General features: G+C 46.6%; 1 protein-coding gene across 1 annotated transcript in view; it reads right to left on the bottom strand.

Annotated features, from left to right (window-relative positions):
• THSD4 (thrombospondin type 1 domain containing 4) overlaps nucleotides 1–18765 on the bottom strand; it is a 677983-nt gene that overhangs the window by 590928 nt on the left and 68290 nt on the right. Inside the window, exon 3 of the mRNA XM_004374710.2 lies at nucleotides 15150–15505. Within this exon, the coding sequence (XP_004374767.1) occupies nucleotides 15150–15505 (356 nt within the window). The remainder of the gene's footprint in view (nucleotides 1–15149; nucleotides 15506–18765) is intronic.

Genomic DNA, 18765 nt, shown 5'->3' with positions numbered 1-18765 from the left:
GGATTACCCAATAAGCAAGGTATGCACGGGCTTAATTGTGCTTAGTTACTAATCTGTAGTGCACAGTGTCACCTGGGTTTGTGGTGAAAACCAGGTGAAATTGTGCACTGCAGATTAGTAAGTAAGGCCAATTAAGCCCTTGCGTACCTTGCTTACTATGAACTGGTGCATACCGTGCTTACCAGTTAATCCGCCCATGGCCACAAGAAATGAACAAGGACTTTTTGGAGCCTTGTCTGAGATCAGAGTAACTCAAGCCTAAAATCTGGCTCCAGTGTTTCCTAACCTACAGGCAGAAATGTACATACCAGCCGGCCCAGCTCTGCTGCAAAGTTTACTACTGAAAAAAAGGATCAGATTTCCGATTTAGAAAACAAAGCATATTGAAACACCCTTTATCCGGTTAGCATCAACAGGTAACTTCCTGTCAAACAATATAGAGACTAAGTAGAATTCCTGCCTCAGAAGGTAAAGAAACCAAATTTTCCTTGGAGGAGGACATAAAACACCAAAAACGCGGAGTGTGTATTTCAAACAGACGTACCTGCTTTCTCTGCTAACTGCCCTGAATGGCCAGGGACGTTTTCCAAGGAGAAATGCACACAAGGCCAACGAGCTCCCTTTTCCCTAGCATGTGGTTTTGGCCCCCCTGAATGTAACAAGACTCCCTAGCTATCAACTGAGGGTCAGGAAATCGGCATGTGGCTTTGTGAAGTTTAATTAACAGCACGTTTCCTTATCCAGAATCATGAAGGGGTCCACTCAGCTCCAGGGGCCCCCAGGACAGAAATAACATAGTGCTCCAGAGTTATTAATGATGAAATGCAAACAGACTCCAAGAAAGTGGGCAGGAAAGGAGGAGCTGAAAAAACAAATGAGTCCTATCTACAGCCAGGGACAGTTCCCTGGGGAGGAGGGAATGGATGGGTAAAGTCTGTGATCTGGGCCTGATCCTGTCTGCCCTGTTTCAAAACTAATGAACCTTTGGAGTGAAAACGCATATACACACACGTGCATGCACACACTCATACACATGCACACCAGGGTTTCGAACCTATTCCTTCTGGTTCAAACCTCTGCTGATAATTTGAATTTCTAAGTTCCCTGCTGAGAATTTGCATTTCTAACAAGTTCCCAGGCAATGTCAATGCAGCTGGTTAAGGACCAATGCTGAGAACCATCAGTAGAGCAGTGGGCCTCAAAATTCATTATATGTAAGAATCACCTGGGGATCATGTTAAACTGTAGATTCTGATTCGGTATAAATGGGGTGGAAATGCAAATTCTCAGCAGGGGTTCAAACCGGAATGAACTGATTTGAAGCCCTGCTCACATACACATCCATACACATGCACACATTCATACACAGGCACCCACACACACTCATGCATGCACACACGCTGCACACACATGCAAACACTCATACGCATGCACACACTCCTGCACACACGCACTCATACACACGCACACACTTCTGCACACATACACACATACACACATACACACACATACACATGCACACACTTCTGCACACACACACAACTTCTGCACACACGCACTCACACACACTTCTGCACACATACACACATACGCCCACACAAACACACACAAACATACACACGCACACACTTCTGCACACACACACAAACATGAATACACGTGCACACACTTCAGCACACACTCATACACAAGCACACACACTTCTGCGCACACACACTCATCACATGCACACACTTCTGCACACATGGAAACACACATACACATGCACACACTTTAGCACACACACAAACATGCATACACGTGCACAGTTCTGCACACACACGCAAACACATACATGTGCACACACTTCTGCACACACACAGTTCTGCACACACACAGACACACATACATGTGCACACTTCTGTGCACACACATACATGTGCACACACTTCTGCACACACAAACACACATACAAACATACACATGCACACACTTCTGACAACACATACACACACACATTTCTGCACACACTCATACACATGCACACACTTCTGCAAACACACACACATCCACGCTCACACATATATACACATGCACACATTCCTGCACACACATTTGTGTACATGCACACATCCACACAAGGAAATTACAGAAAGGGGCACGGGGCTCTGGTCAGTAATAATCAAATAACCAAGCCATGTTGTTCTTGAAGAGTGTCTTACATTTTTCAAAGTACTTTTACAGCATTTACCTCATTTGACCCCATACCAGGCCAGTGCAGGAGACAGAGGACATGTAATTATCCATATTTTACAGATGAGATTAAGTGATTCCCGTAGGTCACCCAGCTAGCAAATAATGGAGCTGAGACAGGAAGTGGGGTTTAATGACTCCCAGCCCAAGGCTTTCTCTAAGGTAAGAAACGCAAACGCTTCTAATAGAGAAGGGCTGAAGCCCAGAGGGAGACCAAAAGAATAAATCAGATGTGTGAATGACGCTTTTAAGAAAACTCACATTATGAGGCAGAAGTCTGAACAGAGGGATTTGAAGGGTTGTGATGTCAATGCATCTACAGAAGAAAACCCATCGCATTCCAGAAGCGTGTTGAAGACATGTCTGAAAGCTGTGTGTCCCAGTCACTGTCTTCTCTTTCCATTACACTGGATGGCAGAAATGATGATGGGAACATTTAAAACAGCAATTGGGCACCAGTAATGCATCGACGTATAGCAAGGGACCTTAATGAATGGAATTGGACCCCTTTATTTTAGACATGTGGAAACCAAGGCCCAGGGAAATGACATGACTTGTCCGGCATCAAAGAATTAAAGGCAGAGCTGGGAACTGAACTCTGGATTTTGAATAAAGACCTATACCAAGCTGCCTCAGACATCCATTGTCTTTAACTTCATTATAGTCACTGTCCCTAATTAATACCACGTGTTGAAAGAACACTTTAAAGTCAGGTGGAGAAAGATGGTTTTTTCCCCTTCTCCTTTTTTTCTGGGAAGTAGCAGTGGTTAAGAGCTTGGCTGCTAACCAAAAGGTCAGCAGTTTGAATCCACCACCCGCTCGTTGGAAAATCGATGGGGCAGTTCTACTCTGTCCTATAGGCCTACAGGGTCGCTATGAGTCAGAATTGACTCGACGGCACAGAAAATAACAGTACTGCTGAATTTCCCATGGACACCAACCAGGCATGATGTGGGAAACAGTAGCAGGTAGTCCTGCTAGCACAGAAATTGTCCTATGACTTGGTATTCTTAAGTCCCCAAAAGTCCAAGTGCAATTATGGCAGGCTAAACAGTGGCCCCCTAAACATACTTGTGTCCTAATCTCCAGAACCAGTGAATATTACCGTACAAGGCAAAAGGGATTTTTGCAGATGTGATTAAATTAAAGATCTTGAGATGGAGAGATTATCCTGGATTATCTGAGTGGGCCCAATGTAATCCTAAGTGTCCTTATAAGAGAGAAGCAGGGGATCAGAGTTAGTCATAGGAGCTATGATGATGGAAGCAAGAGGGTGGAGTGATGCGAGGAAAGGGCCACAAGCCAAGGAACGCAGGCAGCCTCTAGAAGGTGAAAAATGCAAGAAACAGATTCTCCCATGAAACCTCCAGAAGGAAGCCTCCCAAAGCCTCCCTGCTGACACCTTGACTTTAGACTTCTAAATTACAGAACTATAAGAGTAAATTTGTGTTGTTTTTAGCCACTAGGAGTGTGTTAAGTATTATAACAGCAGTAAGAAACTAAGCACCCCAGTCAATTAACCCTGGCTTCTTAAGGTTTACAGAGATGGGGCTGACACAGTCAGACATTCTGAAAATCACAGGAACACCAAAGAGAGATTTAGACCCAGTATGCACTGGGTACATATCTTAGTTATCTAGTGTTGCTATAACATAAATACCACAAGTGGGTGGCTTTAACAAACAGAAATTTATTCTCTCGCAGTTTAGGAGGCTAGAAGTCCAAATTCAGGGTTCCAGCTCCAGGGGAAGGCTTTCTCTCTCAGCTCTGGAGGAAGGTCCTTGTTACCAATCTTCCCCTGGTCTAGAAGCTTCTTAGAGAAGGGCCCCCGGATCCAAATGAAGTGCTCCCCTCCTGATTCTTCATTCTTGGTGGCCTGAGGTCCCCATATCTCTATATTCACGTGTCTCTTTTATATTTCAAAAGAGATTCATTCAAAATATAACCTAATCTTATAGACTGAGTCCTGCCTCATTAACATAACTGCCTCTAATCCTGCCTCATTAACATCATAGAGGTAGGATTTACAACACATAGGAAAATCACGTCAGATGACAAAATGTAGACGATCACACAATACTGGGAATCGTGACCTTCCCAAGTTTACACACATTTCTGGGGGACACAATTCAATCCATAACAGTACATTTTAAAAAAAAATTGTCATTAGGTCAATTCCTATAGGATTGAGTAGAACTACCCCACAGGGCTTCCAAAGAGTGGCTGGTGGATTCAAACTGTTGACCTTTTGGTAAGCAGCCAAGCTCTTAACCACTGCGCCACCAGGGCTCCATCAAGCCAAAAACCAAACCCACTGGCCACTGAGTCGATTCCGACTCACAGCAACCCCATAGGACAGAGCAGAACTGCCCCATAGGGTTTCCAAGGAGTGGCTGGTGGATTCAAATTGCCGACCTTTTGGTTAGCAGCCAAGCTCTTAACCACTGCACCACCAGGTCACCCCAGGGCTCCATAGTCATGCTTAAAAACAGGAAAGAGTTGGTCATCCGTGTTTATAGGGATTGTCTTTCTCACAGAATTTCTAGTTCAATCCCCTTAGGGATGCTTAGAAGGTCCTCCCTGGAAAGGAGCCCACAGGCTTCTCCAGTCGCATCTGACACTCCCTCATATACAGTCTATGCTCCAGCCACATTAGACCATGTACGACTTCCAGAACATGACACGCTCACTCTTGCCTGCAGGCTTCTACCCCTGCTGTTTGGCGTTTCCCTCAGGCTTCCAGCAGACTTTGGAGTTCACCACAGAACCAGTTTCAGTGTCCCTAGATAAAATGCTAAGTTTTGGGGTAGATACTGGAGAAAGATTTCATTTTCTATCTCAGAGAGATAATAGTTTATCGAATTTAGCTTAAGTAATAAGTGATACTTTTAACTTTGAAAAAGGCTTTATAGAAGTACAAGTCTGAGAGGAATATGATGTAGCACAGTCTTGGGTTTAAATTCTGAATCTCTTGCTTTCCTTCTGTGTGAACTTGACCTGGATATTTACTCCCTGACTCTCGAGTCTGTCATCCATAAAATGGGAATAATTTAAGTCTGCCACATGGGTTGTGGTGTAGATGAGATAAAACACATCTAAAGCTCCCACCAATGCGCCTGACACATGGAAGACACCCAGCCATACTAGAAGCCACCTTTGTTATTGTTAGTTGCTGTCAAGTCAGCTCCGACTCATAGCAACTTTGTGTATAAGAAAAACGTTGCCCAGTCATCACCATCTTCATGATCATTGGTATGTTTGAGTCTATTGTTGTGGCTATTGCGTCAATTCATCTCACTGAGAGTTTCCCTCGTTTTTGCTGACCCTCTACTTTACCAACCATGATGTCTTGATCTAACCATAAGCCACTTTTACTGAGTATTTATCAGGTGCCCCACTCTGCTGAGCACTTTGTGTGGATTATCCAATTCACAGCAACCCAATGAGGTAGATGTATTATTATCCCCATGAGGAAAAGGTTAAGTAAAACCAGCAAGATACAGCTAGTGAGAGGTAGAGCTGGGTTGAGAAATCAGACTTGACAATTCCAGAAGCTGAATTCTTAACAATCAGGAGGTCAGAGCCTCTCAGAATGTGTTAGTTCCCATTCATCCTTGTTACCTGAAGGTCTGGTTAACAGATAAAAAACAAGCGAAGAATTGTATTTCAAAAAACCAACAATCAAGAGCTGACCACAAACTGCGCCTTGAGATATAGGTCTACATAGACTGGACAATAATAGCACCCTTGACCCAGACCACCACCCAACAGGAAACTCTCTCCATTTCTCCTGTAGGTTCCGTGAGGCCCACCTTCCTCAACCTCTTTCTGTTCCAAGCACCCGAGAGGTATGACACACTCCACCCATTGGTACAGTGGCTGTGACTTTCAAAGCTATGACTTGGAGGTCCTAGGCTCCTACAAGTGTTTGCCTAAGTTCCCAATTTGGCAAAGCCCCCCAGGGGAGGAGATGGGTGCTCTCTACCTTGAAAATCTCTGAATTAAAGCCACCAAGCCTCCCATTCTCCAGATTCCAGCTGGTTGTTGTTGTTGGGTGCCATTGAGTCTGTTCGGACTCATAGTGACCCTGTGTATAACAGAACGAAACACTGCCCGGTCCTGCGCCATCCTTACGATCCTTGTTATGCTTGAGCCCACTGTTGCAGCCACTGTGTCAATCCATTTCATTGAGGGTCTTCCTCTTTTTCACTGATCCTCTACTTTATCGAGCGTTACGTGTCCTTCTCCAGGGACTGATCCCTCCTGATAACGTGTCCAAAGTACATGAGACAAAGTCTACCCATCCTTGCTTCCAAGGTGCAGTCTGGCTGTATTTCTTCCAAGACAGACTTGTTTGTTCTTCTGGCAGTCGATGGTATATTCAATATTCTTTGCCAACACCGCAATTCAAAGGCATCAATTCTTCTTTGGTCTTCCTTATTTATTGTCCAGCTTTCGTATGCGTATGAGGTGATCAAAAATATCATGGCTTGGGTCAGGTGCACCTTAGTCCTCTAAGTGATATCTTTGCTTTTTAACACTTTAAAGAGGTCTTTTGTGGCAGATTTGCCCAGTGCAATACATCGTTTGATTTCCTGACTGCTGCTTCCATGGGTGTTAATTGTGGATCCAAGTAAAATGAAATCCTTGACAATGTCAATGTTTTCTCCATTTATCATGATGTTGCTTATTAGTCCAGTTGTGAGGATTTTTGTTTTCTTTATATTGAGCTATAAGCCATACTGAAAGCCGTAGTCTTAGATCTTCATCAGTAAGTGCTTCAAGTTCTCTTCACTTTCAGCAAGCAAGGTTGTGTCATCTGCATACTGCAAGTTGTTAATGAGTCTTTCACCAATCCTGATGTCACATTGTTCTTCATATAGTCCAGCTTCTCGGATTATTTGCTCAGCATACAGATTGAATAAGTATGGTGAAAGGATGCAGCTCTGATGCATATCCTTCTTGATTTTAAACCATACAGTTCAGCTGGTTAGTGTCTGTAATAACCAGGAAAACAAAGGCTAACATAGGCAGCAAGTGGAAGGAAGAACTCTGGAAAAGAACGCCTTTAACAATGGGCTCTTTGGCAGCCAGAGAAGTGAAGTTACCTGGAGTTCCAAGTGAAGTAGGAGGGTGCTGCTCTCATATCCTGCCTTGGCAGAAGCTGAATTAAACTGGCTAGTGGACTCTTACAACAGGCTTCTTTAAGGTTGGAGCCCTGGTGGCACAGTGGTTAACTGCTCAGCTACTAACCAAAAGGTTGGCCGTTCGAACCCACCAGCACCTTCACTCCTTAAAGATTTACATCCTTGGAAACCCTATGGGGCAGTTCTACGCTGTTCTACAGGATCATTGTGAGTTGGAATTGACTCGACATCAATGGGTTTTGGTTTTTTGGTCTGTAAGGTTATGTATTTGGGCTCTGGGCAACAGGAGACTCTCTCTGGATGCCATTTTTGCTAGCCGTTTTGGAAATGCGAAGAAATCGTTTTTGTTTTCAGTGTTGCAAAAGGGGAGCCCCCTCCAGTCTGTTGTTGTTGTTAGCTGCCCTTGAGTCTGCCCCTGACTCATGGTGACCCCATATACAAAGGAGCAAACTGACCATTGTGATCAGCACGGTTTTCATTGGTTAATTTGTTGGAAGTATATTGCCAGGCCTTTCTTCCTAGTCTGTCTTAGTCTGGAAGCTCCACTGAAACCCGTTGAGTATCAGAGCAACACGCAAGCCTCCAGTGACAGACAGGTAGTGGCTGCCCATAAGGTGCATGGGTCAGGAGTTGAACCACGGTCTCTTGCCTGGAAGGCAAGAATTCTGCCACTGAACTACCACTGCCCTCCCCTTCGGTCTACAGATATCCATTCCCCAGAAACTGAGGGGGAACTTTCTCCTACTGAGGAATGTCTTCAGTTTCACAGGTGCGAGTTACTGCATTGCTGCATGTTCTGCACCCTCCTCTCCCATCCGCTGGCCTCTGGGAAGGCTCCAGACTGAAGGAGTTCAGCCTGCAGGTTTGGCCAACAGACTTCATAACAGCACTCCGGATGCTCCCTCATTCCATGCTCAACGTTGTGTCCCCGTGATGGCTAACGGGGGAGTGTACCCTTTGTGGAGGGCCTTTCTGAGCAGGCCACACCAACAACGGGCAGACAGCAGGAAGCCCAGGCCCTGGGATGTGGACCATACCCAGGCTCCAGGACCAAATCTCAGTACTGGCTCCTTGTCTTCCTGTGTGGCCCCAGTTTTCCACCTGATCCCTCCTGCCCCATATGACTTCTAAATTACAGCTACAATTTCTTGAGCACCTACTATGGACCAAAACCAAAACCAAACTCCCTGCTGTCCAGTCGATTCCAACTCATAGTGACCCTATAGGACAGAGTAGAACTGCCCCATAGGGTTTCCCAGGGGTGCCTGGTGGATTCGAACTGCCAGTCTTTTGGTTAGGAGCCATAGCTCTTAACCACTACACCACCATGGTTTCCACTATGGGCCAGGAAATACCAAAACCCCAAAAACCAAACCCGGTGCCTTTGAGTCCTTTTGGCTAGCAGCCGAGCTGTTAACCACTGTGCCACCAGGGCTCCATGGGCCAGGCAATATGAATGTATTCTTTCATTTAATTAATATGTGATAGGTATTGTTATTACTCTCATTTAAAAGATGAAGCCTCTGAGGCTCAGAGAACTTACATAACTTTCTTAAGCTCACAGAGCTAGTAACAGAACCAGAATTCAAGCCTACACAGGTCTGATTTCAGAGCCCAGGCAGAATCTCCCAGGTTGGTCCCGCCCTCTTGTCCCCTGGTCCCCTCTCATCCTCCTGACGTTTCCCTTGGCCACGAGTAGCAAACTGATGGCCTTTGTAGGCTGAATGTGGCCAGAAGTCATGTTTTGCTTGGCTTGAATTCTGGTGAAAATTTGAGAAATTAGTTGCCAATATTTTCAAATTGGGAGATTTCACATTAAAAATCCATATTTTCACTTTCTCTTGGAGAGTGGAAAAGTTTGGCAAAGCTGGGCCCCCATTTCCCCATGGCAACAACTGGCTGAGGCTGAGTAACAGCTGCCCCTTCGCCAGGGAGTCTCTCCACAGTTTACCACAGTCTCCAACCACCCTCTCCACACACTGAAGCTGTCTGCCCAGGCCTGGTGGGCAACGAGTCAACGGCCCCAGCCTGGCCTCCCACCCTTACTGAGACCACTCCGGGCCTCCTTTCCTTGATTCTCAGATACCATCAGGCAGCTCACCTGACCATACTCAGCCAGTGACCATTTGGGCGCGTAGCCTCAGCAATGTGGCATATAGGCCAAACCTTTCATTAGTATTAAGTCAAGTTGTCTGATAAGGCAAAGTCCCAGGGGAGGAGAAACAACAGCACAACAAAGGGAAGAAACTCAACAGAGAAAGATTCATCCACACAGACAGCCCCTCAGGCACCTCAGACTTAACCTGTTCAAACTGAATGCATTGCCCCCCCGGCTCTGCCTCCTATAATCCCTACCCACCAACTTTCTGGGGCTATTGGGACCTGAATGTGAAGCAGCACACTTGTTTACAATTCACATGCTGCACATAATAAACACCACACACGTGTCTGTGTGTGTCTCTTCTCTTAAGAAAATTATATTTTCAGATAATTATATTTTTAATAAACCAGGACCAATACTTAAATAGAAATCTATTCCAAACCCAAGGAACTGCTAACCAAAATTTGGCCGTTTGAACCTACCCAGCGGCTCCATGGGAGAAAAGACATGGCGATCTGCTTCCTTAAAGATTACAGCCAAGAAAACCCTATGGGGCAGTTCTGCTGTCACACAGGGTTGCTATGAGTCGAAAATCGATTTGACGGCACCTAACAACAACAAGAAGAATTCCAAACTTTGGTTTGAAAAATGTCATTCCCATATGCATGGTAGGTGCTAGACACAGAGCTGGAGAGTCACATGCCAACCTGTCGAGTGACTTTAAGCAAGCCACTTGGCCTCTCAGAGCTTCGGTTTCATCATCTTTAAAGAAAAGGAAGGCCAATCCCCCCTCAAAGCATCTTGGACCTGGAATCGCAGAGAAGCAAATGATTGGCATCTATTGTGCCAGGCAATTGATATCTGTTTTTCTGTTTAATCCTCAAACTGATCCTATGAGGAAGAAATTATTATCCACATATTACAGATGAGGAAACAGGCTCAGCCAGGTCCCACATCTAGGAAGGAACAGAGCAAGAACATGGCGTCAGGGCTCCCTGGTCCAGAGTGCCTGTGCTCACTGTTATGTGGTCTTATGCATGGTTTGATTGGGCTGTTTTACACAGCTGTATTTTTTTTCTTCAAATAACTGAAGAATGAGTTGGAATTTAGATATTTCCAATCATCTTGGTAAGCAAACCTCTGTAATAAGAGCCTGAGGCTATCCACTTTGAGTGATTAAGACTTTTCAACATAATCAGTAACCAGTTGCCATCCAGTTGATTCTGACTCATGGCGACCCCATGTTTTACAGAGTAGAATTGCTCCATAGAGTTTTCATGGCTATAATCTTTACAGAAACAGATCACCAGACCTTCTTCCCACAGACCCACTGGGTGGGTTCAAACCACCAACCTTTCAGTTACTAGTCCACTAATTAACTGTTTGTGCGACCTGGGGACTCCTTTTCAACATAAGGCATCCTATTTATTTACTCTTCCACCAAGCTTCTGTCACCTCCCTGACACAGAGCCTCATGGTCATGCCTCCTCCCCCCCATGTCACTCAGCTAAACACAGCAGGGACAAGGACATCAAATGACAAGGAGGGAGGACAGGGAATGGCACTGATGAGCAATGGGGTAGATGTAAGAAAGCTCCTGGAGCTGGCCAGGGAAAAACAGTTCCTGGAAAGAGACTGGGAAGAAGTCAAGAAAGAAAAGACGGGAGAGATGTGAGTGGGAGGAGTCAAATTGGGGGTACGAAGGGATGTCTGAAAAGGATTTTTAGGATGTTTCACTCTGCAATGTGTTGTAAAAACTCCACTTAGGACCCCTGGGAGAGCTCCAATAAAGACTGACATTATCTTAAAGGCTTTTAGAATGGGGTTTGTATTGTTTGTGTGTGTGTGTGTGTGTGTGTGTGTGTGTGTGTGTGTTTTAATGAGTTAGAGGCTTGATACAGAAGCAAGTGGGTGCAAGAAGTTTCCAGATATATTCCAGCTAAGTAGATTCTATTTATTCATCAAGGGCAGGTTCTGTGCAGTCCTCCCTGACTGCTCCATCCACCAAGGATTTCCCCTCTTTCTGAACACTGGTCACATCTACCTTTTCTAGGCACACACTGTGTTTTGTGACCAGGTCTTCTAATTTTTGAACCCCCTTGGTACCTACTAAGGAGCCCTGATGGCACCGTAGTTAAGTGTTCGGCTGCTAACTGAAAGGTGTGGCAGTCTGCTTCCATAAAGATTGCAGCCTTGGAAACCCTCTGGGGCAGTTCTACTCTGTCCTATAGGGTCACTATGAGTTGGAATCAAATCGACACCAATGGGTTTGGTTTGGTTTGGTTTGGGTGGTACCTAATACTAGAAGCAAAGATTTCTCCTGTTAGAGGAGTGAATATGGCAAGGAAGAGACGCAGTTAATTTCCAAAGATAAGCAGCACATCTTCCGTTTTCAGCCTTGGCTACCAAATCCCATCTACTTTCCGTGGTTCAACCTCCAAGCAGCTCTTCTGAACATACCCAGTGAAAGTGAGCAACCTCATCTGTAAATTTCAAAATACCCACTTCAGTGAAAAGAACGTTTGTGCTGGGCTCCGACTGACGTACGTTTGAATTCTGTTGCTTCTGAATTGGGTGATCGTGAGCAAGTCATTTCTCCCCATGTCCCCACCCTCAGTTTCCTCATCTGTAAAATGTGAATAACAGTATCTGCCTTATAGAGCTACATGAGCTCCAGATGCGATAATGCATTTGACAAAGCGCCTGCAGAGAGCACATGCTCCAAAATGATAGCCATCATCATTACTGGTACCATTTCTTACTCGATCGATCACTTAACAAACATAATGTTATGTTGTTTTGTGGTGTTGAGTCGATTCTGACTCAATACATGTCTTTTCCAACCCTCTAGAGCAGTGGTTCTCAAACTCTGGAGTATATCAGAATCACCTAAAATGAAACTACTACGTCACACCACAGACCTACAAATCAGAATCTCTATCAGGTTAGGGAGATGGTGGGCCCCGGCAGCTCTGTCTTTAACAAGTCTCCCCCATGCGCCTGCAAGTGGTTCTGCTATGTGCTCGCCAAAGCTTGATAATTCCACTAGACAATATGATTCCCAAACTCTTTTCCATGGAAACTTGAGGTTCCAAAGAGGCACTTCTAGACCAGTGGTTCTTAGCCTGAGCTGGATGGGAATCATACCAACGTCTGAAGATGACCCCCAGAGATTCCGTCGGACAGTTGATCTCGTTATTCATGGATTCTATATTTGCAAATTAGCCGACTCACTAAAATGTATTTGTAACCCTAAGATCAATACTTGTGGCACTTTTGCAGTCATTCATGGGCATGTGCAGAGCAGCAAAAAAGTTGAGCTGCCCCCCCACCCGACATATATTAACTAATTTAGTGTTCTTGAGGACTTTAATTGGTCTGGGATAGGGCATGGGTGTCAAGATTTTGAAAAGATGGCCAGAGGATTTGATGGGTCAGCCAAGGTTGAAAACCACTGCTGCATTTGGACATATTACCAGCAATGCATCTGATGCTTCAGCAAGAGCAGCCTTTTGTCTGTGTTACAAACTCAGACTCCATCTAAGAATGATTTTACAAAAGGATTCTTCTGCTTAAAAAAAAAAAAACAAAAAGCAGTAGGCCTGAAAACAGCTGCTCTAGCCTGTTAAGAGCCTTGAGGCCCCACATCCTGGTCTTCATTCACTTTTGTGTCTTTCCCGGGGCCTTGCAACATAGTAGATGCTTAATAAATATTTGCTGGAAGGCTGAATAGTTTGTTTTAGTTGTTATCTGGTTCCAATTAAGTTTTCAGTTCCCTAGCATCTCAATGTTAACAGTTCCTCAAACATCTAAGGGCTAACAGCCTCTGCCCCAAACTTCAAACCTGAAACAGAGTGGAGCAGACAGCCACCCAGACAGCGCTCTCACATACCTCTCCATGGGGTCACGTACCCTACGCACGTTCCTAACGACTGATAAATATAAGCAAGTATTATCTTCATCAGCCGGGAAGAGCATGACATTTGTCGGCAGAACAGGCCACCCAGGCTAATATTTGGATTGTCTCCTCTGAAACTGTCAGATTACAACAGCATGATAAAAACTGGTAGGAATTCACAGTAAACAGTAACTGGCCCCTTGTCAATAAGTTAGAAGAAAAAAATCCCTGCTGCCAAAACACACGGGGCTAAAATGCCTGCAGCACAGGCCTGCGGCCAACAAGGAGAGAACCTGTTCCCTGGGAGGCTCTGCTTGGTTCTCAACCACAGGCGCTTTGCAGAAGCCCGCTTACCACTCGGCCCCACCTGGTCCCTGCCCTCCACCCCCATAGCTGGTGGCTGGCAGGAGGCTGAAGGCTGCAGGGACCTGTGGGTAAGGAGCACCACCTTCACATCCTAGCTTTTTTGCTGGATCTGGGTGGTTATTTAAGCTCTTAGAGTCTCAGATTCCTCAGGTGTACTATCTACCTTATCAGGTCCTGACGAGCCATGACTGCCGGGGTTCGAATTCTGACTCCTCACTTATTAGCTGTGTAACCTTGGGCAAGTTACTCTACTTCTCTGGGCCTCCGTGTTTTCACCTCTAAAATGGGGATATCTATCTCATAGGGTTGTCAATGTAAAGTGGTAACAGCAGTGCCTATTACAAAGCATCCATTCAGTAAACTTTTTGTTGTTGCTGGGTGCCATCCAGTCGATTCCAGCTGCCTCACAGAGTTTTCTAGGCTGCAGTCTTTACAGAAGCAGACCACCAGGTCTTTCTCCCACGGAGCTGCGGAGTGGGTTTGAACCGCCAATGTTTTGGTCCGCAGCCAAGTGCTTAAGGGTTGCGTCACTAGGGCTCCATCAGTAAACCGCAGCTTGGCTGCTAACCAAAATGTTGGAGGTTCAAATCCATACAGAGGCACATCAAAAGAAAGGCCTGGCAATCTACTTCTGAAAAATCAGCCATGATTCAGAATCGACTTCACGGTAACTGTTTTGTTTTTGTTTTTTTAATTATAAATCTGTACTCCCCGATTTAGCATATTTACCTGTGTCTGGCCATGTGAGACTTTTTAGGTCTATACAACTCTTTTGATGGCACGCTGCCATTTTTTGACTTTATATTTTATTAAGACCTTTAAAAACAGGTAGGTCTCTAATTAGACTTACACTGAAAGCACTGTGTTCTCAAAATACTTCGGAGAAACTTGCTAGAAAAGTTCATAGAAACCTGAAACCTAAGCCTAGAGCGTCTAGAGCATCTATGGCTCTCGAGATTCAACAGTGACTTGTCCCAGGAAATGTTCACTGATGTCAGCTTTGATTAGAAGTGCTTCTTGTCTTGTGTCCTCTGCTCAGTCCACACAGCCTGAAGTCAGGGACCTCTTTTCCCTCCTGCACCAGGCGAGCACAGGAACCGGAGTGTCCTCACTCCTGGCTCCCTCCTTTCACAGGACCTCCCTGAAGATGCCTAAGGGCGTCCTCAAAATTAGCTTCCCTTTGAAGATTATCCAGAACCACAGAGTGGGCTGGGAGCGGCCTTAGCCCTTTAAATGGCTGCAAAATAAATCAAAAGATGAAAAGAGAGGTGTGGAGCCAAGAACTCCTCCCCACCCGGCAGAAGCAACGTATCAGCCACGCCGAGTCCGTGGTCCAGAGCAGCGCGCACAGCGCGTCCAGGACAGGGACAGTGGCGGGGCGGGCAGGGTCCCGAAGCTGGTGTACCTTCTTTCCACCATGGGTTCGCGGCCCTGGGCCTGCGGGTGCCGGCTGCCGCGCAGCACGGCGTGGCCTTGGCGGCGGGCGTTGAGGGCGCGGGACTCCTCGCGGCTCCGGTGCAGCGGCACGGACGTGCGCACGGCGGACACGACGTGGCCCGCGAAGGCGCGCGCGGGCGCACCGGGCCGCGGCAGGCTGCGCGCGCGGTATGAGCCAGGCAGGCAGGGCCGCGTCTGCTCCATCACTCCGCCGCTACAGCTGCGCGAGCAAGCCGACCAGGGACCCCAGGCGCCCCACACACCCGGGGCGCCGCCGCCGCCGTCCTCGGGGGCGCCCTCCACCGCCGCCATCCGCTGCGGGACCTGCGGAGACAGAGGCGGGTTAGGAGACCAGAACGCCCGCTCCTCGCTTTCCGTATAAGTTTGTTTTGTTCAGGGCCGACTTAAACCCAGTAGTCACAAGTAAGCACCGTGCCTGTTTTACAATCAGAAGAAAAAGATAACCCAGCCTGGATTATATTCGTCTTTATATCAAGGAATCGTAAAATAAAATTTTATATATATATATTCATGGAGGAAGGAGCCCAGGAAGGCAAAGGGGCTCATGAAAGTCTTAACGGGGTCCGGGCTTTGGGTGCCGTGGCCTTGGAGAGCTCAGCGTGGTGCCGTCACCACACACTGAGGTTTATCCCTCAGGAGCTCCCCCTTAACCTAGACTCGGGTCCTCGGGGCTGCAGTCAGAGGGACTGGGCTTCCTTACGCTGCAGAGGAGGCCAGAGGGCAGGCCACGCTGCCCCGTTTCTCCCTGCAGTAAAGGCAGCGAGGAGCAAAAGTTTAGAGCCCAAGCCTAGAGTTAGGTAGCCTAGGGTCACATCCCTGCTGCCACTCACCTCCTATCATGTGACCTAAGAAGCTACTGAACCCTTCTGAGCTTCACTGTCTTCTAAAGAGTGACAGTGCCTTCCTCATAAGCCAGTTGTCCTGAGTCAATTCCAACTCATGATGACCGCACATGTGTCAGAGAAGAACTGTCCTCTATTGGATTTTCAGTGGCTGATTTTTCAGAAGTAGATCACCAGGCCTTTCTTCCAAGGTGCATCTGGGTGGACTCAAACCTTTAACCTTTCAGTTAACAGCCAAATGTATTAACTGTTTGCACCAACCAGGGACTCACTCCCATAGGGTTGTAACCAGATTTAAATTAGGTCATCCCTGTGAAAAGCAGAAAGCTTGGCACTAAATAAGTATTTGTTAATAACAAATCAAACAATGTATTGCATTGGGTAAATCTGCTGCAAAAGACCTCTCTGAAGCATTAAAAAGCAAAGATGTCACATTGAAGACTGTGGTGCGCCTGACCCAATCCATGGTATTTTCAATTGCCTCATATGCATGAGAAAGCTGAACCATGAATATGGAAGACTGAAGAATTGATGCCTTTGAATTATGGTGTTGGTGAAGAATATTGAATATACCATGGACTGCCAGAAGAAGCAACAAATCTGTCTTGGAAGAAGTACAGCCAGAATGCTCCTTAGAAGCGAGGACGGAGAGACTTCATCTCAAGTACTTTGGACATGTTATTAGGAGGGACCAGTCCCTAAGAAGGACATCATGCTTGGTAAAGTAGAGGGTCAGCGAAAAAGAGGAAGACCCTCAATGAGATCGACTGAGACAGTGGCTGCAACAATAGGCTCCAACACAGCAAGGATTGTGAGGATGGTGCAGGACCAGGCAGCGTCCTGTTCCGTTGTGCGTAGACAGAGTCGCTATGAGTCAGAACCGACTTGACGGCACCTAACAACAACAACTGATGATAATTTTCCTGCTTCCACGGTGAATCGAAAGAGGAGAAAATGGCAGAAAATTAAAAGTTCTATCCAGAAAGTGCTTCCACAGTCCCATTCATTTAGTTGATCATTTCACAAAGATCTACTAAAACCCCCAAAACCTTTTGCCATCAAGTCAGTTCTGACTCATAGTGACCCTATACGACAGAGTAGAACTGCCCCATAGCGTTTCCACGACGTAATCTTTATGGAAGCAGGCTGCCACATCTTTCTCCCTTGGAGCGACTAGTGGGTTCGAACCCCCCACCTTCCAGTTGGAGCCCTAGTGGCACAGTGGTTAAGAGCTGTGGCTGCTAACCAAAAGGCCGGCCGTTTGAATCCACCATCCACTCCTTGGAAACCCTGTGGGGCAGTTCTACTCTGTCCTCTAGGGTCCCTACAGTAGGAACTGACTCCACAGCAACAGTTTTTTTTTAACCTTTCCATTAGCTGCCGAGCACTTAACCATTGCGCCTCCAGGGCTCCTTAAGACATACTAAGTGCCCCCAATTTGCCAGACACGGTGCCAAGAGCAGGGACATCACTGTTCCTGAATTACGCAGAAATGCTCTGAGCACCTGCTGTATGCCAACACTAAACTAGGGCCTGAAGGCGAGGAGGAAGGCAGCCCCAGGCCAGCTGTCCTCCCAGGGATGAGCTGCCACAAGTGTCCTGGACCCAGCAGCAAAAGCTCTTGACACAGGCTGTGCAAGGTTGGAGAAGGCCCCTCAGAGAGGCTGCCTGGGCCAGGTGGGGCAGGGATGGGTGGAGGAGGCCGCAGAGAAGGTACCAGGAGTCCTGATAATAGCTGTAATTACTCAGGCACCCACTCGGTGCCAGATAACGTGTGTACTCTCTGAATCCTCACAACAGCCCTGGCTCCAGCCTTACAGAAGGGAAACCAGAGTTCAGAGACGAGTGACCTGTCCCCGTTCACGTCACTACAGCAGGATTTGAACTCAAGTCTATCCAGCTCCCAATACCCCTACTTTCCAGTACTTCTGCTCTCTACCCAGCAGAGAGCTGCTCCTACCCCTCTGGACCCTTCTAGAATGTACTTCCTACCTGCAGGATACTAGAATGACATACGACTTTCTTTAGAATGTGAGTTTTCCAGTGAACCTCTAATTTATATCTGGAGTACAAAAGAGACCCCAAATTACCCAGCCATCTTGGTTTTCAGAAGCACTCTTTGACCAAGAGCTCAAAGACCTTTCACAGCTGTGTTCTTCCTCTGTCCTTGCAGTACCCCTGAGCAGTGAGAGGGTCCAAGGGTTGTCTTCCCCTTTGTGTGGAACAAGCCCAAGAAGCCTGAACTCCTTTAGATTGCATGGAAGTGAGTGATGGGGCTAAGATTACCTCAGAGGGTGGCTGTGAGAGTTAGATGAGGAAACCTGGGGCAGACATGCCTGAGGTAAGTGCTCAGTGAATGTTAGCGTGTGGTCACTCAAAGTGAGGTCTCAGCTCTCAGGTAGCATTCTTGCCACCAGGTAATCAGTCACCCTAAAGTCATGTGGCTTGTTTAATTGAGGCCACCTTCCTTGGACTCTACCCCAGAGCACAAAGTAGTTCCTGGGTAACATTAATAGCTTAAGTTGGGTTCCTGAAGGTTCAGGGAATAACTCAAAGGCAGGATGGCTGGTGACCTGACAACCACCAGGGAACAAACAAGTGTCTACCCAGAGGGTTAGAGGCACTGCTCAGCTGAAATCAGTGGCAGCACCGAGCTGGGTGCCAGGCAGTCTATGGAAGCCATGTCCACAGAGACAAAGGTGAGGTCAGAGGTGCCATGAG

The sequence above is a fragment of the Trichechus manatus genome, unplaced genomic scaffold (genome assembly GCF_000243295.1).
Source record: "Trichechus manatus latirostris isolate Lorelei unplaced genomic scaffold, TriManLat1.0 scaffold00030, whole genome shotgun sequence".
Taxonomy (NCBI): domain Eukaryota; kingdom Metazoa; phylum Chordata; class Mammalia; order Sirenia; family Trichechidae; genus Trichechus; species Trichechus manatus.
This window is presented reverse-complemented; position numbering and strand designations above follow the sequence as displayed.